The sequence below is a fragment of the Pelophylax lessonae genome (genome assembly GCF_965119305.1).
Source record: "Pelophylax lessonae genome assembly, chromosome: 1".
In the NCBI taxonomy this organism is placed as follows: domain Eukaryota; kingdom Metazoa; phylum Chordata; class Amphibia; order Anura; family Ranidae; genus Pelophylax; species Pelophylax lessonae.
Window position 1 is genome coordinate 215,460,043 of NC_138768.1, and position 24,153 is coordinate 215,484,195.

The window sequence follows — 24,153 nt, forward strand, 5'->3', positions numbered from 1 at the left end:
GCGCCTGGCCATCCACATGCTGTAAAAGAAAATGTGATCATTAGACAAGGCTATTCTTCTATTGCTCTGTGGTCCAGTTCTGATGCTCACATGCCCATTGTAGGTGCTTTTGGCTGTGCACATGGGGCAACATGGGCAGTCTGACTGGTCTGTGGCAACGCAGCCTCATACACCACAAACTGTGATGCCCATTTTTTTTTCTACTTTGAACACATTGACTTCATGGACTGCATGTTTAGTTGCTGCCTAATATACCCCACCGACTTTCAGATGCCACTATGTTCTATTTACCTGTCAATGATCTTTGTTATGGCTGAGTGGTGTATGAGAAATAATTGAAGGTCCCTCATTTAGAATTTATCCCCCCCCCCCCCATTTAGCTGGATTGATTTGGAACTTCCCAGTGTTTTGTGAATTCTACTGATTCTGTGTCCTTTGATTAAGAAAACAGGATTTCTCTTCCTTCATCGATGGACACAGCTTTCCATAACTCTTAACTAGTGTGTTATATTGCCTCCTGCAGGAGTAGGACTAGGCAGAACAAAAAACACCTGGCTATGCCCATGGGCCACCCTCCGCTTGTAAATAACCCCCCTCTCTGCTCTAGGCAATAAGTTGCCTCAGCCCTTGTGTCTCAGACCCTAACTGAATGGGCCAAGGTTTTGCGCCAGAGCCTGGGGAGTTGAGCAGGTCCCCCGCTGATTATGTTGATTTAGCGGACCAGTGCGCCCATGGGCTGCAGTTTATTTTTGATGCAGCTTTGGATACAGCCCCTGTGCTGTCCAGACTTTCTGTTTCAGTGATGGTGATTAGGTGCGTGCTGTGGCTTAAGAATTGGTCCGCAGACTAAGCCTCTAAGAAAGCTCTCTTTGATCTGCCCTTCAAGGTGATCATCTTGTTTGGGGCTACCCTGATAGATAGATAGATAGATAGATAGATAGATAGATAGACAGATGGATACAACTTTATTGTCATTGCATAGTACAGGTACACAGCAACGAGATGCTGTTTGGCATCTACCAGAAGTGCAAAATGTAGCAATCGTGCAAAAGTGCAGATAAATATCTAGCATATTTACAGTGCAGATAAACATCTAGCATAATTAAAAAATATATATACACTATATATATATATATATATATATATATATATATATATACACATACACATGCATTATATACACAAACGAATGTGAAATATTGGGCAAAATGTACAGTAATGATAAAGATACATACAGATATAAATAGTGCAGATGTACTAAGGAGTGAAAAGATATACTATGTAGTATGTACATGTATAGTACAGAGGTTACATACAGTCTTTTGTTTGTGTTTGTTTTGTAATGATTAGCGGTGTAATGTTGAGTTCAGTAGTATGATGGTGGATGGAAAAAAACTGTCCCTGAACCTGCTGGTTCTAGTGCGCAAGTTTCTGTATCTCCTTCCTGACGGAAGGAGGTTAAACAGTTTATGACTGGGATGCGAAGAATCCTTGATGATGTGAGCTCTGCGCAAACATCTGCTGTGGTGAAGGTGCTCAATGGCAGGTAATTGGGTGCCAGTGATGCCTTGAGCATTTTTTACCACCCTTTGCAGTGCTTTACGTTCACTCACAGTGGAGCTTCCGTACCATACAGTGATTGAGTTGGTCAGGATGCTCTCAATGATGCAGCGGTAGAAGCTCGTTAAAATCCCCGGGGACAAATGAGATTTCTTGAGACTTCTCAAGAAATACAGACGTTGTTGTGCTTTTTTTTACCAGAGCTGACGTGTTCTGCTGCCAGGACAGATCCTCAGAGATGTGAACTCCCAGGAACCTAAAACTGGAGACTCGCTCTACCTCGGTTCCATTGATGTTGACTGGTGGATGTCTCCCGCTGTTGGATTTCCGGAAGTCCACAATGAGCTCTTTGGTCTTTGTGGCGTTGAGAGTCAGGTTATTGGTGGCACACCATACTGCCAGATTACAGATCTCTTCCCTGTAGGCCGATTCATCATTGTTTTCAATCTGGTCGACCACGGTGGTGTCATCCGCATACTTGATAAAGATGTTGAATTTATACAGAGGAGCACAATCATGGGTGAACAGGGAGTAGAGCAGTGGGCTCAGAACACAGCCCTGCGGTATGCCAGTGTTCAGAATGAGGGTTGAGGATACCTGGTTTCCCAACCTGACAGATTGAGGTCTGTTGGTGAGAAAGTCCAGAATCCATGTGCAAATGGAGGTGCAGATACCCAGTTCCCTGAGCTTAGTGATCAGTACAGTGGGGAGGACTGTGTTGAACGCAGAGCTAAAATCAATGAACATCATGGATGACATCATTAAGGGTATCACGGGTGGAAGAGTACCTTCTTTCTTTCCACAATCCAGGAAAGGGAAGGAGCCTCGTCGCAGATGGGGGGCCCTCCTTCTCAGCCCATAGAAAATTATTTTGTGCTTCTAGGGCAGAGAATAAGGGAAATTGATCTTTTAAATCTTCGCCGTGAGGCTGCAAGCAACCTTGGTTTGGTAAGCTTGGAGCTAGCTTTTCTGGACCCTCAGACAAGACCCCTTCAGCATGAAGGTCTGCCCTCACCCATTATTGGGGCTGGGGGAACATCTTCACTGGTTTCCGGCCCAGTGGAAAGCGTACATTTCTTGGTGTGAGTCATTTGGCACCTAATCCTCGATCCTTTTCTTTGGCTCTGATCTTAACCTTTTCTTATACGGGGGATTGATCAGAAATTGGCCCTGAGTACCATCAAGGGCCAGGTGTCTGCCTTGGAAATCTTCCTTTCAGCGACCCCTAGCCACGCATTCTTTAGTTTGTGCCTTCATTAAGGGGGTTCGACATGTGGCTCCACCTGTACTGTCTCTTTTGCCGCCATGGGATTTAAATTTAGTGCTTTCAGTTCTCCAGAAACCTCCATTTGAGAATTATTGGGAGATTCCCTTGCCTACGTTATCCCAGAAGGTAGCATTCTTGGCGGCTATTCCCTCAGCCCGCAGGGTATCAGAGTTGGCGGCATTATCCTGTCGCAGTCCCTATTTGGTGGTCCATAGGAATAAAGTGGTTCTTCGTCTCTGTCCATCATTTCTGCCCAAAGTTGTCTCTGACTGCCATTTGAATGTAGATGTTGTGTTGCCTTCTTTGTGTCCCAAGCCGGCTCATCCCAAGGAATTTGCTTTTCATCCCTTGGGATGAGCCGGCTTTTGGAGGTCAGACTTGCTTTTTGTGGTTTAGGACTGACCAAGAAAAGGGCTGGCCGTTTCTTCAGCTACCATCTCCAGATGGATCAGGCAGACTGGGACTCAGACCTAGTCCATGAACGGTCAGGTTCCACCTTTCCCTGTGCATTCTACTGGGGCGCTGAGTGCTTCTTGGGCCTTCCGTCATCAGGCTTCAATATTGCAAGGTGGCCACTTGGTCGTCCATGCATACCTTCACGAATTTCTATAAGGTAGATACTTTGGCATCTGCGGATGCTTCTTTTTGCTGCAAAGTTTTGCAGGCTGCTGTTTAAGAGAGGCTGTTCCCTCTTGAGGGGTGTTTTTTTTTTTTCTTCTTTAAAACTTTATTTTTTAGATGGGGCTCCTGTGACCCGGTTAAGGCTCCTGTGTCCTGGTTAAGGACTCTGTTTATCCTTGGGTTATTTTCCCCACCCCTCATTTTCCTTTTGCCACTACTTTTGGACATACCACTAGTTATGATTTATGGAGCGCTGTGTCAGTCGATGAACAAAAGAAAATGGGATTTTTGTACTTACCGTAAAATCCATTTCTCTGAGTTCGACGGACACCGCACCCACCCCTCTTTGGAGTTCTGATACTTCTAATACTGCTTGCTACTAAACTGATTACCTAGAGCAGATAGGGGGGTTATATACCAGTGGAGAATGGCCCATGGGCGTAGCCAGGTGTTTTTTGTTCTGCCTAGTCCTACTCCTGAAGGAGGCAATATAACCCACTAGTTATGTTTTATGGAGAGCTGTGTCCACCGATGAACCTGGATCTTATCGAGGGACATGGGTCCCATTCCTTCTGTGTATTTTTAATGTCTACTCACAATACTGTTTTTCTAAGAGCTGAAGGGTCATGGGTGTGGGAGGAGTTGTGCTTAGCTGGCCAATAGCTTTTTTGTTTGCCAGTATCCACGTGCTCCTAAGTTCATCTATTTAATGCAGTGTTCCTGAGTTCTACTGATCCCGTGTCCCTTGTTGAACTCTGAGAAAAATTTTACAGTGAGTACACAAATCCTGTTTTTATCTTTGTATCAGTGTACAATGGATTCTGGCTTGGGCACCGAACTGGCCCAGGAGCATGTGATTATCTCATCTTGTCAGGCTCCAGCAGACACCCCCTGGGCTCAGTCTTTCTATTAGGCAATTACATATTAGTCTTTGCACCATGTTGTTTAATAAAGGTCAGGATGATGGCCTCACCTTTATAGAGATACAAAAAAATAATTTTATTCTATTTTAGGTGAAAAAACTATAGGTGGCAATGTGCTTGTATATCATAGCATGTTTTTCTCTTTGTTTCAGCAATCGGCCTTCAAGCCAGACATACATTCCATGTAGCATGAAACAAGCCAGGGACTGTAAGGATGACTGAAGTTACTATACCATCCAGAATGCGGAAGGGCCTCTTGAAGGACCCAGATATAGCAGATCTATTTTGCAAGGAGGATCCAGAGAGAATATTTGTGGATCTGCATGAAATTGGACATGGCAGCTTTGGAGCAGTTTACTTTGTAAGAACACTTTATTATACATTGCCAATTTGTAGAGAGTTTTTCTTTTTTTATGAGTAAACAACTCTACTTTTGTAACAACAAAACAAATAATATGCTTAACAAAATTGCTCTACCTTCATTTTATTCTTTTCACTGGGAATACTGCAAAGATGTCTCTGCTCTCCCCAGAGTTATTATAAAGGGTTTATATAGCACCAACAGTTTGCGCAGCAAAGGAGACAATACAGCAACGGTATAGGGGCTAGGGGGGCCCTGCTCCTGCGAGCTTACAATCGAATAGGGAGGGGCTGGCGGAAAAAAAAGTAATAATTGTGAGGGAGAAATTGAAGATTTGGTTGTTAGCTGCAGGATAGCCAGTAGAGGAACTGCCAGAGAGGGGTGGCGGACACTGAACGGTTAGTAAGATGGATGAGTCTGGCAGCAGCATTCATGATAGACTGAAGTGGGGATAGCTTGTGGAGAGGTAGGCCAATGAGGAAGGATCTACAATAGTCAAGGCAAGAGATAACAAGGGAGTGAATAAGTTGCTTGGGAGTGAATAAGTTGCTTAGTAGTTTTTTGGAGAGGTTACAGAGGTGAAGTCTACAAGATTTGGACAGCGATTGAATTTGGGTCTGAAAGGGCAGGTCAGAGTCCAGGATTACACCTAGCACCCTGGCGTGAGGGGAGGGACTGATGGTTGTATTATTGATCTTGATAGGTCAGGGAGGGGGCATGGATAGGAGGAGTAGATGGAGAAGAGGAGGGGTCTGAGGATAGGGCCTTGGGGGACCCCTACAGCAAGAGGAAGTGGGCAGGAGAATACAGAGTTATAGGTAACACTGAAGGAGCACTGTGATAGGCAGGAGGAGAACCCGGAGAGAGCCTTAAAGGTCAAGAGTGGCGTCTCTTGAGGCAGAAGGGATTGTTAACCATATCAAAGGCTGCAGGGAGGTCTAGTAGTAAGAGAGTTCACCCACTACCTGCAGGTTTCGACCTGGCCTTAAAGTTTGAATGGAAGTGACTTCCCCTAGAAGTTTTTGGGTTTGACCACTGCAACTTAACCACTTCTGGACCAGAAGGATTTCCCCCCTTAATGACTAGGCCGTTTTTTGTGATTCGGCACTGCGTTACTTTAACCCACAATAGTGCAGTCCTTATACGCTGTACCTAAATAAAATTGATGTCCTTTTTTTCCCACAAATAGAGCTTTCTTTTAGTGGTATTTGATCACCTGTGAGATTTTTATTTTTTGCGCTATAAACAAAAAAAAAAAACACAATTCTGAAAAAACAAAAAAAAAACAAAAAAACATTTCTCTTACGTCCTCTGACAGACGCAGCTCTGGAAGTTTCTTCACGAATGGGTTTTGTGCTAGGCAGTGAAAGCTTTCACTAGGCACTTTTTTTTTTTTTTTTTTTTTTTTTTTTTTTTTTTTAAGGGGGGGGAGGTACCGAGCTTCAGGGAAATAGTATAAAGGTGTAACTAAATAGTAAATATAGTGTGATAGTGTTCAAATAAATATTAGAAAAAACTCTGAATCAATAATAACGTCTCTGTGATGGTGTTCAAATAATTATATAATCCATTAAAATTCACACTCATATATGTGATTTCAAAATATTAGTGGAAACGTCCTCAATATATAAATATAAAGTGCATCAGTGCTGATATAAAGGGAACAATCTTACTCTAAACTGATACTTCAAACGGACTAAAAGGTGACAAATTAAAGTGTCAAGTGCTCAATAAATAAAATTATATAATATTTATAAACACACTTAGCATAAAGTGCTTATAGGTTATATAAAAAGTGCTTGTAGTGTCCCAAAAGATTTTAAACCCGCATAAGCGGTATTCCTCCTTTTTTTTCCCAGGTGTTGGACCGCCACCTTTCACCAAGTGATAATAAGGGGTGCTTCTTTTATGGATCTCCTCATCAACTCCTCTCCTTACTCGCTCCACAAACAGGGGATGGTGATAGCCTCTTATCTGGATCGGGGTGAATGCCCTCTGGACTCTCCGCGGATCTCAAAATAAGGTGCTTACATAGTGCAGTATTGCCATAATAAAATCACGTGGCTTCTTCAGGGAATTCCCTGAAGAAGCCACGTGGCGTAACGCGTAGGGCAGAGCACCGGAAGTGACGTCGGAAAGCGGAAGTAAGGTCCGCAGATAAGCTGTAATCATACAAAGGCTTGAAAATCTTCGGTTCTATGTGAGTGCAATATATTGTATTTACATAAATGATTTTATTATGGCAATACTGCACTATGTCAGCACCTTATTTTGGGATCCGCGGAGAGTCCAGAGGGCATTCACCCCGATCCAGATAAGAGGCTATCACCATCCCCTTTTTGTGGAGCGAGTAAGGAGAGGAGTTGATGAGGAGATCCATATAATTAAAAGGCGCATTCTCATACATATTGAGGTGAGCGGCTAGCACACCCTTAGGGGTTTTAAGGATTGAGAAGCACCCCTTATTATCACTTGGTGAAAGGTGGCGGTCTAACACCTGGGAAAAAAAGGAGGAATACCGCTTATGCGGGTTTAAAATCTTTTGGGACACTACAAGCACTTTTTATATAACCTATAAACACTTTATGCGAAGTCTGTTTATAAATATTATATAATTTTATTTATTGAGCACTTGACCCTTTACTTTGTCACCTTTTAGTCCGTTTGAAGTATCAGTTTAGAGTAAGATTGTTCCCTTTATATCAGCACTGATGCACTTTATATTTATGTATTGAGGATGTTTCCACTAATATTTTGAATTTATTTTGGAGTCACATATGAGTGTGAATTTTAATGGATTATTTGAACACCATCACAGAGACGTTTTTATTGATTTTGAGTTTTTTCTAATATTTATTTGAACACTATCACACTATATTTACTATTTAGTTATACCTTTATACTATTTCCCTGAAGCGCGGTACCCCCCCCCCCCCTTTTAAATACTTGTTTATAAACTGTCTGGTCCACAGAACGGGTATACGCAGCTTTAAGGGGTGTTACATATATAGGAAATCCTCTAGACAGCGCGAGACTCGTACCACGATTTACTTTCACTAGGCACGCCTTTAGGGGCCGTCCTATCCACATGACCCCAGACACACATGCTCATAGAATCAGTTTCTTGCTGCCTAGCTTAGGAGTAGGACCTAGGTTCCTGCTGGGTCTCCGGTCTCCGTTTTTATTTTCTTTGAGAAATGTTTGTTTTTCTTTACTCGTCACTATTGCTAGCTAGTGTCAGGGGGATCCTCCTGGTGAACTACAAGCGACAGCAGGACTGAGGTTTTGCACTGTATAATCTAGATCCTTAGTCTCCCAGCCTGGTCATCGAGCGTGAGCAGGTTGTGGTCCGCCCAGGCCTCGCCACGACAGAGCCCTGACGGATGGGTATGAGCCTGCGAACTGATGTTTTCGACGGGACGCATCAACGTGGAATACCCTGAGTTGCAACGTACCCCTCTTGGCTGGCAGCACCCCCACTCGGGGTGGGAGGCGAGCTGTATCGGAGCAGAGCCCCACGGTCCATGGTATGGTGAGTGATGCCCCCCGTGTCCCTGGGACAGATGCCTGTGGGGGAGCTGTGGGCCCACTCCTGGGGATAAAAGAGCTGTGTTTTCCTCAAAATATCCTTCTGGCCTGTCAGGACAGGTCCTGCCCTCCCTGCTCCCGCTGGGGGCGCTATAGCGGCGACAAACGCCTGAGGGAAGGGGTGTGATTAAGTTATCTTGTCCTGGGGGGGGTTCCCCCTATAGTGGGTGCCCGTGAAGGCCTCATTCCTTGGGCTCATGACCATTGGCGCCATTTTAGGCCGCCATTTTAAGTGTGGGCATTAAGCTGCATTCAGGTAAGGGCAGCCGCCCTTTTTTTGTGTTTCCCTGAGTGTTTGGTGCCATTTTCGGGCGCCATCTTAAGTGTGGGCAACCACGCTGTTTGGGCAGCTCCATTTTCTCCTATTTTGTATTGAAGTTTTTTTCACTTGCTGCAGACAGAGGCTATAGCGTGGTATAGCGGTGCGGACCGCAAGCGCAACATTTAAAGGGCCAGTGTACTTAATTTTGACATTAAAATGGAGTCCCAAAGTGTAAATTTCATTTCTGAACTTATTTGTGCAGCCGGCCCATCCGGTTCACCTTCTCTGGCGTCTGTCTGCAGCCTTAGAAACTCTGATTTCCAAAGTGGTCCTTGTAATGAAGTTGCTACTCAAAAAAGGCAAATGCCCTCTCAGTCCTCTGATTCAGAGCCTGATATGGTTACCACGGACAAAGCTCCCCCTGAGGGATCCCTGTCCTCACTGTCAGATAATGAGGAGGATGAGTCCTCTTCAGCCGCAGCGCGGGAACACGCTCTGGTGGAAGCACTGATTCGTGAGGGAAACATTACATCTGGATGATGAGCCCACACGGTCAGGAAAGCGGGTTGCCTTCAGCTCCCCCAAAGCCCAGAAGTCGGGTCAGGCTTTTCCTTGTCCCGAGGACTTTAACGAAATCGTGAATGAGCCAAACCACATGTTGGTGGTGCCCAAGCGTTTTTGGCGCCGCTACCCTTTTGCAGACTCGGTGTCCAATTGCTGGACAGTGTCACCCAAGGTGGATCACACTGTTTCTCGGTTGAATAAATCAACTGTGGTACCCGTGGAAGATTCCCCAGTGTTTAAAGACCTGGCGGACAGGTGCCCGGAGGCACTTTCCCGCCACTTGCACTTAGTGGCAGGTTTGCTGCCTAAACTGGTGTTCGCCTCCGTCTTAGTTTCTCAGACGGTTACGGAATGGATCAGAGTGCTTAAGAGCAACCTGCAGGCGGTTCCTCCGACTGTAATTGAACTCACGGATCAGATGGCCCAGGCCATGGTGTACCTGTGTGATGCAGCCCTCGACGAGGCCCCTCTGGTTGCCAGAGTGTCTTTGGTAGGGGTCGTATTACGCCGCATGGTGTGGCTAAAGAGCTGGTCAGCGGATCAGGCTTCTAAGAAGGCTGTGGCTGACCTCCCCTTTTTGGGCAAACGCCTCTTTGGTGACTCCTTGGATGAGTTAATCAAGGGTCTAACTGGGGTTAAGAGTACTCTTCTCACCCAATCCCCTAAGGGTAGGGCACCTCGTAGCAAGCGGGGGCCTTCCTTAAAGGCTCACAGGGGGCTTTTTCGTGCCTCTGGGGCGCAGGAAAAAGGCGTGCCTCTGGAGACAACAAAAAAGCTTGGTCGGATAAGCACGGGACTAGCCAGTCCGGCTCATCGGACGAATCCTCCTCTGCATTAAGGGACTCCCTCACCCAGGTTCGGGGGTGGGGGGGATGTCTGCGTTGCTTTTGGGACCCCTGGACGTCTCTGGTTCAGGACGATTGGGTTCAAGAACTAATTAGTTCAGGGTACAAGGCCAAATTTCGGTCTCGCCCAGTGGACAGGTTCTTTCCAGTCAGTATCAGCATCAGCTGATGTATGCCTTTCCTACTCTCAAGTTGCTGCCAAGACTTCTTCACAGGATCGAGGTGGAAGGGATTGTGGTCATTCTTGTGGCTCCAGAATGGCGTCGCCGAGCTTGGTACGCTGACCTGGTCAGGCTAGTCACAGACGCTCCTTAGAGACTTTCTCTCAGGGAGAATCTACTGTCTCAAGGGCCAATCTTCCATCCTGCTTTAGTCGCTGGCTTTGACTGCTTGGCTGTTGAAAGCCAGGTCTGAAGTACAGGGGTTTGTCTGCTTCAGTGATTCTACTCTGCTTAAAGCGAGGAAAGGGAAGATCTAGCATTGTACATGGAAGTCCTGTATTGCGTGGTATGGATCTTTGGGGTTTCCCCTTGCTCTTACTCGGTGGCTCGGATCTTGGCTTTCCTTCAATCGGGAGTTGATCAACTGTTAGCCTTGAGTACTATCAAGGGTCAGGTTTTGGCCTTGGCAATTTTTTCCAAAGTCCACTGGCCGCCCATTCCCTGGTGCGTAGCTTTATCCAGGGGGTGCCACACTTGGCACCTCCGGTGCAACCTTTGTTGCCACCTTGGGACCTTAATTTGGTGCTGTTGGTTCTTCAGAAACCTCCTTTTGAAAGTATTCGGGAGATTCCTCTGCTTACCCTATCCCAGAAGGTGGCCTTCTCGGTGGCTATTACTTCTGCGTGCAGGTTGTTGGAACTGGTGGCATTGTCCTGTCGTTCTCCCTATCTGGTGTTTCACAGGGATAAAATGGTGCTTCGTCCGAATCCGTCCGTCCTTCCTTCCGAAGGTGGTTTTCAGTTTTCACTTAAATGAGGACATCGTGTTACCCTCTGTGTCCTAAGCCTAAACATCCTAAGGAAATTGCATTACATACTTTGGATGTGGTTCGGGCACTCAGGGTGTACTTGGCAACTACTGAGTCTTTTCAAAAGTCAGATTCGCTCTTTGTACTTACGGGTGGCCTACAGAAAGGGCTGCCTGCATCGGCTGCGACTATTTCCAAGTGGATCAGACAGACAGTTGTGCAGGCTTATTCATTTAAGGGTCAGGTTCCACCTTTCCCTGTTAAGACGCATTCTACTCGGGTGCTTAATGCTATCTGGGCTTTTCGCCATCAGGCATCTGTGCTTCAGGTTTGCAAGGCGGCTACCTGGTCGTCTGTTCATGCTTTTACAAAGTTTTACAAGGTGGATGTGCTGGCATCTGCCTATGTCTCTTTTGGCCGCAAAGTTTTGCAGGCTGCCGTTTAAGGGTGTTTTAGTCTCCCTTGAGGGTGTTTAATGTTTTTTTTCAGGTGGGTCTCCTCTTGTTCTGATGTGTCCTATGTTGCCTGGTTGGCTATGGTTTAGCCTTGGGGAATCATTTTTCTGCTGTTCCCACCCCTCATTTTTATGGCACTGCTTTGGGACATCCCTACTGATATGAAGATCAGAGACTGCATCCGTCAATGAATGATAGAGAAAATTGGATTTTTGTACTGTAAAATCCTTTTCTCTGAGTTCATTGACGGGCGCAAGACCCGCACCTCTATTTGAGTTGGGTTGTTGTTATTTTCTCTGACACTGATTTGATACAAAACTGACATCCTATAGCAGGGAGAGAGGGTATAACCCCTGGGACTGCCCATAGGCGTAGCCAGAACATTTTTCTGCCTAGTGTCCTACTTCTGTAGGGGGCAGTATAACCCTACTGGTATAAAGATCAGAGACTGCGGCCATCAATTAACTCAGAAAAAAGGATTTTATGGTAAGACAAAAATCCAATTTTCTCTTTTGTTCATTGACGGACACCGCTCCAGAATCTTCTTGACCATTGGGCTATGCTGCCCCCTACAGGAGTAGGACACTAGGCGGGAAAAAGCTTTACCATGCCTATCGGGCAGTCCCAGGGGGTATACTCCCACTTCCTGCTATAGGCATTCAGTTTTTTCTGCCTAGTCAGCAGTAAGGACCTAATTCCTTGCTGGGATCTTTGGTCCTGGCAATTTTTTCTTTTTAGATAGATTTTTCTCTTACGTCCTCCGACAGTCGCCGCCCCTTCATATTCATCACCAATGGGTTATGTCCTCTCATCCGTAGGAGTAGCTAGGCAATAGAATATGTTAGTACAAAGACTTTTAACATATCCCACCCCCAGGGGGTGGTCCCCTCAGTACATAACCCTCCACTTCCTGTATCCAACTCAGTTTCATTTGTCTAGCTGTCAGTACGTCTTGGGCCTATCGTCATGGGGCCTCTGTGGCCCAGGTGTGTAAGGCGGCGACTTGGTCGACCGTACACACTTTCACTAACTTCTACAGAGTAGATGTTCAGGCATCGGCTGATGCTTCCTTTGGCCGCAAGGTTCTTAGTGCGGCAGTTCCCTAGAACCCTTGTTACGGGTTCTTTGACTGTTTGGGACTTTTGTTTTTCCCTGGGCTTTCTTGCTCCTGTTGAGCGGGTGTTTTGTTCTTATGCCCAACTGGTTTCCTTCCTTTGGTAAGGTTCCTTTCTCTGATGGGGAGACGGCGTTGCCTTGGGCGCGGCTGCGTTCTTCCCACCCCTCATGTTTACACTGCTTTGGGACATCCCATTGGTGATGAATATGAAGGGGCGGCGACTGTCGGAGGACGTAAGAGAAAACGGAATTTTTGTAAAATCTTACCTGTAAAATTCCTTTCTCTGAGTCCTCCGACAGTCGCCGCCCCCGCCCCTCTTTTGGGGTTTTGATATACTCTCTACTGCTATTCCACTGAAACTGAGTTGGATACAGGAAGTGGAGGGTTATGTACTGAGGGGACCACCCCCTGGGGGTGGGATATGTTAAAAGTCTTTGTACTAACATATTCTATTGCCTAGCTACTCCTACGGATGAGAGGACATAACCCATTGGTGATGAATATGAAGGGGCGGCGACTGTCGGAGGACTCAGAGAAAGGAATTTTACAGGTAAGATTTTACAAAAATTCCGTTTTTTTTTTTCTCCTGAATTTTTCCTGTGAGATCCACAATCCACTGCTGGACTGGGCGACGGGCTGGATGATCTAGAACCAGTAGTCTGCCCAGTAAGGGCGCGCAGACCTCAGTTCCACGCTAGGTTGGCCGCGACATAGCCCCACTGGACGGGGGCTGGCATGGGAGTTAAACGCCTTATGAGGTCACATACGACCGGGTCTCAGCCCGAGTCGCAGCGCTTCCCCTGGCCTACAGCTCTCCCATTTCGATGGAGAGGGGTTCTGTCTGGAGCAGTGACCGCCTTGTTCCTGGTATGGTGAGTAGCTGTCCCCCTCCCTGCCCCTGGAGGGTTTTAGGGTGCACGGGGGCCCCTCCTTGGGACGGTCGGACCCTCCATGTTCCCCTCCTTCCCGTCAGACACCCCCCCTTGTCATTTATCCCCCATCCTAACCCCACCTCCCCATATGTTGGGGATGTTTGGGTGGTCTAGTCCACCTCCTGGGGTGGGGGTAGGGTGCTATGCTGGCAGTGGGGGCCGCGGGAGTACTCTGCCAGCGACCGGATGATGACTGTGCTGAGGGGGGGGGGGGTTTGACCAACCTGGTGGGGGCTCCTGTCATGGCCCTCCATCCTGCCTGGGTCTGTCCTTAATGCCTTATGTTCCCTCCTGGGTCCCTGTAAGCCTTGTGGTGCCACCATTTTGTTGTAGCCTGTGTGTTTCTATACACGGCGGCCATGTTTGTGTGGTCCGGCAGCCAATTTGCGGTGGTTTGCCATTAAAAAAAAGCGGCGGCCGTGACAGTGGAGCCCTGTGGGCGGCAATTTCGGTGGTGGGAGCCCTTCCTCATCCCCTGCTGCTGACTCCTGGATCCTTTCACTTCCTGTTTGCCGCACGTGGAGTGCAGATTATCCTGGTGGCTGCAGGTGCCCGTTTTTGCTGGGTGGTGAGTCTGGGGTTCTCTCCCTTTCTGCTGAGGATCGCCGGGTGCTTGTGCCTGGCGACCAGGTGGTGCTGCCATCGCGGCGGGGGTGGTCCCTTGCAGTGTTTTTACAGTTTTTGTGGGGATCCCCCTGGTGACTCATGGAGTCTTTGGAGCACATATCCCCACCTAATCCCCTCTCTACACCTGCGGGGCCCTCCGTCCCAACCGTTCATCGATGCACTGACGTCGGTCCTTCAGTCCTTTTTGTCCTGGGCAGAGATTGTCTTCGGATGACAGGCTAGCAAAAAGCGCCCCCTGCCTCATCTGTCTCTTCAGATCCTGAATCTGATTCGGCCGCCGCGGACGTGGGTCACCCTGCTGGGTCTGCTACCACGCACCTAGTATCCTCGGATAGTGAGGATGATTCCTCCATGTCTGCGACTGTGCATGAAAAGGCGCTGGTGGAAGCACTGATTGTATCTGATGAGGATGGAGGATGCAGCTGCGACAGAAGCGCAGGTTCCCTTTGACACTCACAAGCCATCTAGAGCGGCAAAGGTGTTTCCCTTTCCCACCTATTTTGACAGAATTGTCGCTAAAGAGTGGGGACGACCAAGACGTCCCTGTGGGGTCCTTAAGCGCTTTACTAGGCGTTACCCCATAAGGAGTCCCTTCTTAACAAGTGGACTGTTCCACCGGTGGTGGACCCTCCGGTTTCCAGATTGAACAAGGCATCTATGATTCCAGGTGAAGCGTTCCGGCCATTAAGGTTCCAGCTGACAGGAAGCCGGAGACTGTGGCCCGCAATATGTGCTGGTTCGGCACTGAGACCGGTATTCACCATTGCCCTGGTGTCGCAAACTGATCGAGTGGGCTAAGCTTTTATGCTGTGACCTGGAGGGAGAACCGCTCCCCCTGCCTTTGCTGACCTTGTGGACTAGCTGTTCCGGGGGCTGCAGTTTTTCTGTGATGCCTCTTTGGATGTGGCTCCCCTAGTGGCTTGGTTCTGTTTTTGCAGTGTTCCTTCGGCGTGTATTTTGGGTCAGATGCTGGTCTGCAGACCAGAGTTCTGAAAAGGCATTGACTGATCTTCCCTTTCAAGGAGATCACCTGTTTGGAGCTACCCTGGATGACATCATAAAAGGTCTCACAGGGGGAAAGAGTGTGTGTTTTCTGCAGGCTACTAAGGGCAAGGAACCTCATCGTAGAAGTGGGCCTTCCTTTTAGGCTCATAAGAAGTTTTTTCGTCCCTCAGGGTCGACTGACAAGGGCTCAAAGCCTTTCAGGGCCTCCTATGGAGGATCCAAACGAACCTGGTCTGGCAAGCCGAGAGCAGGCTTCTCCAGACCCATGGACAAGGCTCCTTTAGCATGAAGGTGCACCCTCACCCGTATCTGGGGTGGGGGGACATCTTTGCTCATTTCCGGACCCGTGGACTTCCCTGGTGCAAGACAAGTGGGTCCATGAAGTCGTTCAGTCCGGCTACAAGAACGAGTTTAGCTCTTGACCCCCCGGTAGGGTTCTTTCCATCCAAATTGCATCTGTCCCTGGACCGCCTACAGGTTGCGCCTACAAGACCTGTTATATCAAGGGGTAATTCTCCCGGTTCTGACTTCGGAACGTTTTTCAGGGTTTTTACTTCAACCTTTTTACGGTTCCCAGGAAGGCAAGGCAAAGTGCGTCCAATCCTGGACCTAAAGGCGCTCAACTACTTTGTGCGGGTGCAAAAGTTCAGAATAGAGTCCATTCGCATGGTGGTGGCATCCCTGCGTCAGGGGGATTTTCTCACCTCTATCGACATCAAGGATGCTTACCTTAACATTCCAGTATGTGCCAGTCACCAGCGCTTCCTCCCTTTTGCTGTGGGAGAGGAGCATTATCAATTTGTTTCCCTTTGGTCTCGCCTCTGCTCCTCAGATCTTCACAAAAGTGTTAGCCCCGATGCTAGCTTTGCTATGCAAAACGGGAGATCGCGGTACTGGGCTACTTGGACGATCTCCTTCTGCGAGTGGAGTCTCCTTCTGCTCTGGTGGAAAACCTGGAGATCACAATACAAACTTTGTTGGAGTTTGGCTGGATTCTGAATGTTCACAAGTCTGCCCTGTTTCCGTCCACAAACTGGACTATCTGGGCCTGACTCTGGCCTTGACCAGAGTGCTCATTCCTCTTGACAAACTCCAGAAATTGCAGGCTGCAATTCATCTCCTGCTGTCCAACAGATGGTCATCCCTCATGACTTGCATGCAGGTGCTGGGCCTGATGGTGTCCCTCTTTGAGGCGGGTCCTTTTGCACAGTTCCATAGGAGGTCCCTGCAAAGGGAGATTCTGACCAAGTGGGACAAGACTCTGCAGTCTCTGGACAATCATATCTGGCTGAGTCGGGGAAACAAGAGTCCCTGATATGGTGGCTTTGTTCTCTGGCGCATTGGCTGGGCAAATCCTTCCTCCCTCTGTATTGGACAGTGGTCACCACGGATGCCAGTCTGTCCAGCTGGGGAGGCGTCCTCGGCAAGCATTCTGCTCAGGGGATTTGAACGCTGGAAGAGTCCAGACCACCGATCAATGTCTTGGAACTCTAAACGATCAGACTGTGTCTGGACCATTGGATGGATCGTCTTCAGGGTTGTCCAGTGTGCATTCAGTCAGACAATGCCACGGCTGTGGCTTATGTCAATTACCAAGGGGGAACAAGGACTGTCCTGGCAGCTCTGGAGGTAGCCGGCATTCTAGAGTGGGCAGACCGGTTTGTTCCAGCCAAGTTGGCTCAACAGCAGGTGCTGAAGGATAAAAAGGTTTATCTGAGTCGGTGATTCCTACACTGTTAAAAGCTAGGAAATCACCTTCTAAGAGGATTTACCATCGTACGTGGAAGACGTACGTTGCCTGGTGTGAGTCTCTTGGGGTTCATCCTCAGTCCTTCTCAGTGGCTCGGATCTTGACCTTCCTTCAATGGGGGTTTGCACAGAAATTGGCCTTGAGTACCATCAAGGGCCGGGTGTTGGCTTTGGCGGTCTTCTTCCAACGACCTTTGGCCACACACTCCCTGGTGCGTACCTTTCTTCAGGGTGTCCAACATTTGTTTCCTCCAGTGCAGGCTTTGTTGCTGCCTTGGGACCTCAATTTGGGGCTTTCTGTCCTCCAGAAGCCTCCCTTTGAGCATCTTTTGGAGAGTCCCCTGCTTGCGCTGTCCCAGAAGGTGGCCTTTTTGGTGGCTATCACCTCTGCAGGGTGTCTGAACTGGTGGCGTTATCCTATCGTTCACCTGACCTGGTGATTCATAGAGATAAGGTGGTTCTTCACCCCCATCTGTTGTTCCTTTAGAAGGTTGCCTTCCCTGTTTCCCAGGCCTAAACATCCGAAGGAAATTGCCTTGCATATCTTGCATGTGGTGCGGGCAATTGGGGATTACCTGGCAGCTACGAAGTCTTTCAGGAAGTCAGACACTTTGTGCTCACGGATGGGCCTTGTAAAGTATTGTCCGCTTCCTCTGCGACCATTTCCAGATGGATCAGACAGACTGCGATTCAGGCCTATTCTATCAATGGTCAGGTTCCTCTTTCCCTGTTAAGGCACACTCTACTTGGTCGCTTAGCGCCTCCTGGGCTTTCTATCATCAGGGGTTAATGACGCAGGTTTGCAAGGTGGCCACTTGGTCGTCGGTGCACACTTACACAAAGCTTTATAAATTGGATGTGTTGGCATCTGTGGATGCTTCTTTTGGCCGCAAGGTGTTTTTAGGCTGCTGTTGAGAAGACCTGATCCTCTTCGAGGGTGTATTCAGGTGGGCTCCAGTTTTGGTTGAGCTCCTGTTGCCTGGTTGGCTACTGTTTAGCCTTGGGAATTTTTTTGCTGTTCCCATCCCTCATGTTTAACACTGCTTTGGGACGTCCCAACAGTAATGAAGGTCTGAAGCTATGTCCATCAATGAACGAAAGACAAAATTGGATTTTTGACTTACCGTAAAATCCATTTCTCTGATGTTCATTGACAGGCACAGCACCCACCCCTCTGTGGAGTTGTAATTCTTCTGACACTGCATGTAACTAAACTGCCTATAGCCGAGAGAGGGAGTATACCCCCCGGGGACCCAAAGACGGAGCCAGACTTTTTTTTTTTTATGCCTAGGGTCCTAATGCTGTAGGGGGCAGTATAACCCAATGGTTATGAAGATCTGAAGCCGTGTCTGTCAATGAACATAAGAGAAATGGATTCTATGGTAAGTCAAAAATCCCATTTTTTTTTTTTTTTTTCAATTCTTCATGCACTATCGTTCAGCTAAACTTAGAGCATGTGTGATTTTTTTTTCTTTTAAGGCGATTTGACTGTAAAAGTCAACTAACAAAGATTGTACAGGTTATCGCTCCTTAAAATACCAGCAGCACCAATCTGGTGATAATGTAGTTTCAGTGGTGTATATTTTAAGACTGCAAGTTGTGATGAAATCAAGCTTAATGAGATACAATTACTGAACATCTAAGGCTCCTGATAGCTAAATGCCCATTTCACATGAAAAATAAATGAAATGTTTGAGCAATGATTGTCGACTCAGGTAAGCAGCATGTATTCCTCCTGTTTGCCAATCCACAACTAGCTTTCAGCAGGCTCATTTACCAGATGTTGACCTGGTATATTAACAGTACATATGTGCTTAGATCTCAAGTTGGTCTGTGCAACACTCCCTCCTCCTCTCACCAGATGTCCAGGTCTGCTGCATAGATTGTATTGAGACCTAAGCCCATATGACCTGGGTAAAGAAGCCTGATGAAAGCTAGTTGTGTATTAGCATTGAGAAGGAGATGTACAGGTGCATCTCGTAAAATAGAATATCCTCAAAATTAATTTATTTCAGTAATTAAATTCAAAAAGTGAAATTCATATTTTATTTAGATGCGTTACACACAGAGTGATACATTTTAGGCATTTCTTTCTTTTAATTTTAAAGTATATTACAGCTTGTGAAAACCCATATTTAAGTATTGCAGAAAATGAGAATATTACATAAGACCAATAAAAAAAGGGTTTTTAATACAGAAATGTTGGCCTACTGAAAAGTATGTCTATGCAGAGTGTAATATGCACTTAGTACCTGGTGGGGGCTCCTTTTTGCATGAATTACTGAATCATTGTGGCGTGGCATGGACACGATCTGCCCTTTGGCACTGCTGAGGTGGTATAGAAGCCCAGGTTTCTTTGATAGCGGCTTTCAGAACGTCTGCATTGTTTGGTCTGGTGTCTCTCTCATCTTCCTCTTGACAATACCCCACAGATTCTCTATGGGGTTTAGGTCAGGTGAGTTTGCTGTACAATCAAGCACAGTGATTTCCTAATCAATAAACCAGGTATTGGTACTTTTTGCAGTGTGGGCAGGTGTCAGGTCCTGCTTGAAAATGAAATCCGCATCGCCATAAAGCTTGTCAGTAGAGGGAAGCATGAAGTGCTCTAGAATTTTCTTCATTGCGGCGGAAAGATTGGACCCTTGACTGACATTTTTGACACTTTTCGGGTTACCAGTGACATTACTGCAGTAATCAGTGCTATACATATGCACTGTTACTGCAAAATGACACTGGCAGGGAAGGGGTTAACTTTATTGGGGAAGGAGGGGTTAAGTGTGTCCCTAGGGGCGTGCTTTTTACTGTGATTGGACATGGCTACTAGTGTAGGAATAGTGATCAACGGTCCTACATAGTAGAACCGTATGATCACCATTCCTACACAGGGGAGAATGACAGGCGGCTTGTTTACATCAGCCGCCTGCCTTTCTCTCTCTGCACCGACGATCGCAGAGTGACCGGCGGACATCGGGTCCACCGGTCACACGCACGGACTTGCTAGGGAACGAGCCGGGGCGGGAGCGCGCCTCCTCCCGCTATTGGCTCCCAAGCAAGTGACAGGCTAGTGACGTGTATATATACGTCACTTTGCCTGGCCGGGGCTGACTACCGACGTATATAGTCGTGCGGCGGTCGGCAACCGGTTAAAGGCTCCCCAGGTGCAGCTGACACCACGCTCCACTCCAAAAAAAAAAAAAAAGCTGTGGATCTTCTGTTGGGCGATTGTTGTGTGTAGGGCAGCCTATTCAAGTGAATTAGCTGCCCTATGCCTAACGAATGAAACGCTCCAAAACAAATGCATGCTGGAATGTGTGTTTTTGCTACGTGGAGATGTGAATGAGGCCTGACAACTGGGGGTCTCCATCCACTCCCTCCTATGTACTTCTATAGAGATGGCCATACACTATGCAATCTGATCCCACAATTTCCTTTAGATTTACCAGAACTATGGAATAGATAGACACACCTGAACAATCCATTCAATTTGTATCAAGTCAGATAGGCCCTTGTGATCTAAAGGAGATTGTAAAGTCAGATTGTATAGGAAGTAGGTGATATTGTATTGTAATGAGTGGTGTGGTCCAGAGTGGTGAACACGCCCTATCACGTCCTCTTCTTTGATGCAACAAGGAAGTGAAGGCTTCTGAGAGATGAATGCTGAGAGAATCTACCGGAAGTGATGGAATCTGAAAATCATTCTAAAAATTGAAATAAACTGACAAGATTTCAAACCTCCTGTGAATAGGGTAAGTTAGAGATAAGAACATTGGGATAGCTGGGTCAGAAATGGCATTGGAAAATGCTTTTTTCTCATTATGAAAAATGAAATTCTGCCTGAAAAAGTGAACTCATCCTTAAGCCCCGGTTCACACTTGTGCGTGTGCGGGGTTCGCATGTAATGTCGGCGCGCACTGCTCCGACATTACATGCGATCGGCTGTGCGGTGCGAGTTTAGCCATACAGTTTGTATGGCTAAATTCGCGCCGCACCAAACACGCACAGGGACCCTTTTTGGCAGCCGCATCAGGATCGGATCGCACAGCGGTTCACACTTGTGCGATCCGATCCTGTGCGAACTGCACGATCGCACTGCGATATGCGATCAAACTGGGGGTGCCGTTAAGATTACATTGACACCCCCAGCGTATCGCATATGGCAGTGTGAACTGCCGGGGGTGCGTGTGCGATGCGGGAACAGGCTGCGGATTCGCAGCCTTCCCGCACTCGCAGCCTTCCCGCACTCGCATAAGTGTGAACCGGACCTTAAACATGATCGTGAGATAAAATAAAGAATGTAATTTAAACAAAGTGTGCATCTTTAATAATTAGCAGTTTATAACATTTCTTTTTTGTTTCATATAGGCCACAAACTCTACAAATAATGAAGTGGTTGCTATTAAGAAGATGTCCTATAGTGGGAAACAGACGAATGAGGTAAGAAGGTTCTCTGCTACAATAGGTATGTATCCCAGGCTCCTCTCTGGAAGCTAGCTAGAGGAGTGCTCTCTGGTATCTGTAGTTATCACTTTTTGGATGAAAAAAGTTCAACCTATAGGGTTGGAAGTAAAAACAGCACATGAGTTTGAGATAGCCACCTGAGGGAAAGTTTTTCAGGTTGGAAAAACATTTTAAAAAGTAAAAATAACATCTTATGGCCATTTGAATGGTTGATGCCTAATTGCCATACAGTCTTTTTTTGGGGCATTTTTGAAATGTATTTCCAAGAAGAATGAAAACCACCTGGATGGGGTGTTAGAGGTAGCAAAGTATTGGACCCATGGAGTGGTCCCCCATCCCCTACTGCCACCTTGTAAAATAAAATGGGATTCTATCTTTCAGTTAGTGACTCTGTTTGGCAGGCTGTGTTCTGCCAAAGGGAAATGTAGCAATAAAGTAGGTCTCATACATGTACATAGCCACTATAGTGTTAGTGGTGTTGCAGTACCCAAAATTACCAGCAGGTATCACTGAATGCAAACTCTAACTTCAGTGCCAAGAAAGTACTTAAATTACATTTTGCAATGTTATGTAGATACCGTAAGAACCGAACTGTCTGTAGTGAAGTGTGTTTAGAGTAATATTAAATTGTAATAAATCCTCAGTGTTTTTCAGTTTACCACATTGAACAAAATAGAATTAACATTTATCAGTAAACTATTTGAAAAAATTGTTAGCCCAGCAATTCCAGTTTGCAGCTTTCAATGCTGCTGGCTCCTGCTTCCTCAGTGCTGCTTTCCTGAACTGAACTGAACCCAGCGAAGTGATTAGGCTCAGGTGATACACAGAGATTAAACAAATCCTTCTACATGAGTTGCACCTTTTTATCTGCAGCACTCTTAATATGAGCTTTCACAAAGCAGGGGGCAGGGAGCTGAATATACACTTTGTAGAACCCAGTGAGAGCTGGTTGGAGAGACACACACCCCTTCGCACAGCACAAAGTAACCATGCTGAGGCTATTAGACTGTGCTTATGCTCCCTATCTTTCACCTTTTTTCTTTTGGTGTCAGGAAAACTTGTCAGAAGTGACTCATGCTCATAGAGGTACAAGGCTTCAGACAGAAATAGCACTTGGTGCCCTGGACTGAGACAAGTACACACTATAGAGGCTTAACAGTGTTATAAGGTTGTGTGTTTCTGTTGATGCACACTGTAGGAAGACAAAACCCTAGTCCCTGCATGCAAGAATAGCTTAACAGAATACTGCAAGTAAAAAACAGGAAACCTGGGGCAATAGTCATGGAAGTAGCTTCAACTGGAACAAAGACAACATTAAAAAAAAAAAAAAAAAAAAAAAGCAGCTGCATTCTTAATGATTAAATCCGCTGCTGCACATCTTTTAAAAAAATCATGTAAAATTATTATAAAGGCTTGGAAATCAGTTTTTTAAAAAAATAACAGACGTCATACTTAGTGCAATGCTTTTGCACAGAGCAGCCCCCCGTCTTCTTGTCCCCCGTCGGCATTTCTTGCTCCTTTCTCCACGCTGAGTGCCCCCAAAGCTAACGGCCTGCTATGGGGGCATTTGTGCAGGCTTGCTTCCAAGCCAGCTCTGTGTGTCAACACGTAGAATTGTGCATATAATGCCTTCAGCCTCTACAACCACTTTAATATCACTTTAAAGCCAAAAGACCCAATTGTTGTCTGTACCTGTGTTGGCTTTAGTTGGGCTTTAAGGGTAAATTAAATTACTGTTATTTCTTGTCTTGTTTTTAAACAGAAATGGCAGGATATAGTCAAGGAAGTGAAATTTCTTCAACAGCTGAAACATCCCAACACAATAGAGTACAAAGGGTGCTACTTGAAAGAACATACTGCTTGGGTAAGTAAAGCAGCATTGTTCACTGGTAATAGAAAATGTGTATGGGTATCTGTGTATCTTTAATATATGTTGTTTTGGCAATAACTATTATTCCTTTCTCAAATTGAAATGTACAGGCTCATTCCTAAAAGGTTCTCTTTGGCTACAATAGCCACATTTTCATCTGCCAGTTTGAGAATAAAGGGATTTCCACATTCACAAAGCATATGCAAAACTCCTTACTTCATTTAGTAATAGTCTGCAATGAGGAGATTCTCATTCCTACCTCTGTGACTGCTTGGTAGAGATTAATCTGATGCATTTTCACCTTCTGCCATGTTTGCACATCAGTATGTAATCTAGCAGTTTTTTTTTTTTTACTTTTATTCCTTAACCTCCCTGGCAGTATGATTGTTTCCGATTTTAGGTGCTGAAAGCGGTACCATTATTTTGCTAGTAATTCTTAAGGACGAGCAGCGCAAACCAACTATTTACATATGATTTTTTTTTTACTGTACATTCTTCTTTATAACATCTCGGGTATGATAAAGTTTGAAACACAAAATCATAAATTATAATATAATAAATAACTATAAATAGGTTAAAGTGTGTATGTATATGTGTATGTATGTGTATATATATATATATATATATGTATGTGTGTGTGTGTATATATATATATATATATATATATATATATATGTACAGTAAAACTGCAGGAAAGGGCACTGGGGGGCAAACTAATGTCAATTTATTTTATTTTGTAATGTAATCCAATAGGATTACAATATATCATTGTGTTCGTGTGTTATACTATTTGAATTTGCCACCGGTTCCACCCCCCTGTGAGCGTCACGTCGCAGGAGATGGAAGCTGGGGCTCACATCATCGGGCAGAAGATCCGGCCACCGTATGTTGCAGGGACACATCGCGGTATCCCGGGGACAAGGTAAATACCCTCTACCAGGATCCAGAATTTCTGTGATGCATCCTTGGATGCGGTCCCT

The 24,153-nt window shown here is 46.2% G+C and overlaps 1 protein-coding gene across 4 annotated transcripts in view; it reads left to right on the forward strand.

The window, feature by feature from the left end:
- Positions 1–24,153, forward strand: part of TAOK3 (TAO kinase 3) — a 591,636-nt gene that overhangs the window by 177,064 nt on the left and 390,419 nt on the right. For all 4 annotated transcript variants that reach the window (XM_082255475.1, XM_082255477.1, XM_082255478.1 and 1 more), the window contains exons 3-5: positions 4,524–4,732; positions 21,208–21,279; positions 23,066–23,167. In XM_082255475.1, the coding sequence (XP_082111601.1) occupies positions 4,586–4,732; positions 21,208–21,279; positions 23,066–23,167 (321 nt within the window). In that variant the 5' untranslated portion in view covers positions 4,524–4,585. The remainder of the gene's footprint in view (positions 1–4,523; positions 4,733–21,207; positions 21,280–23,065; positions 23,168–24,153) is intronic.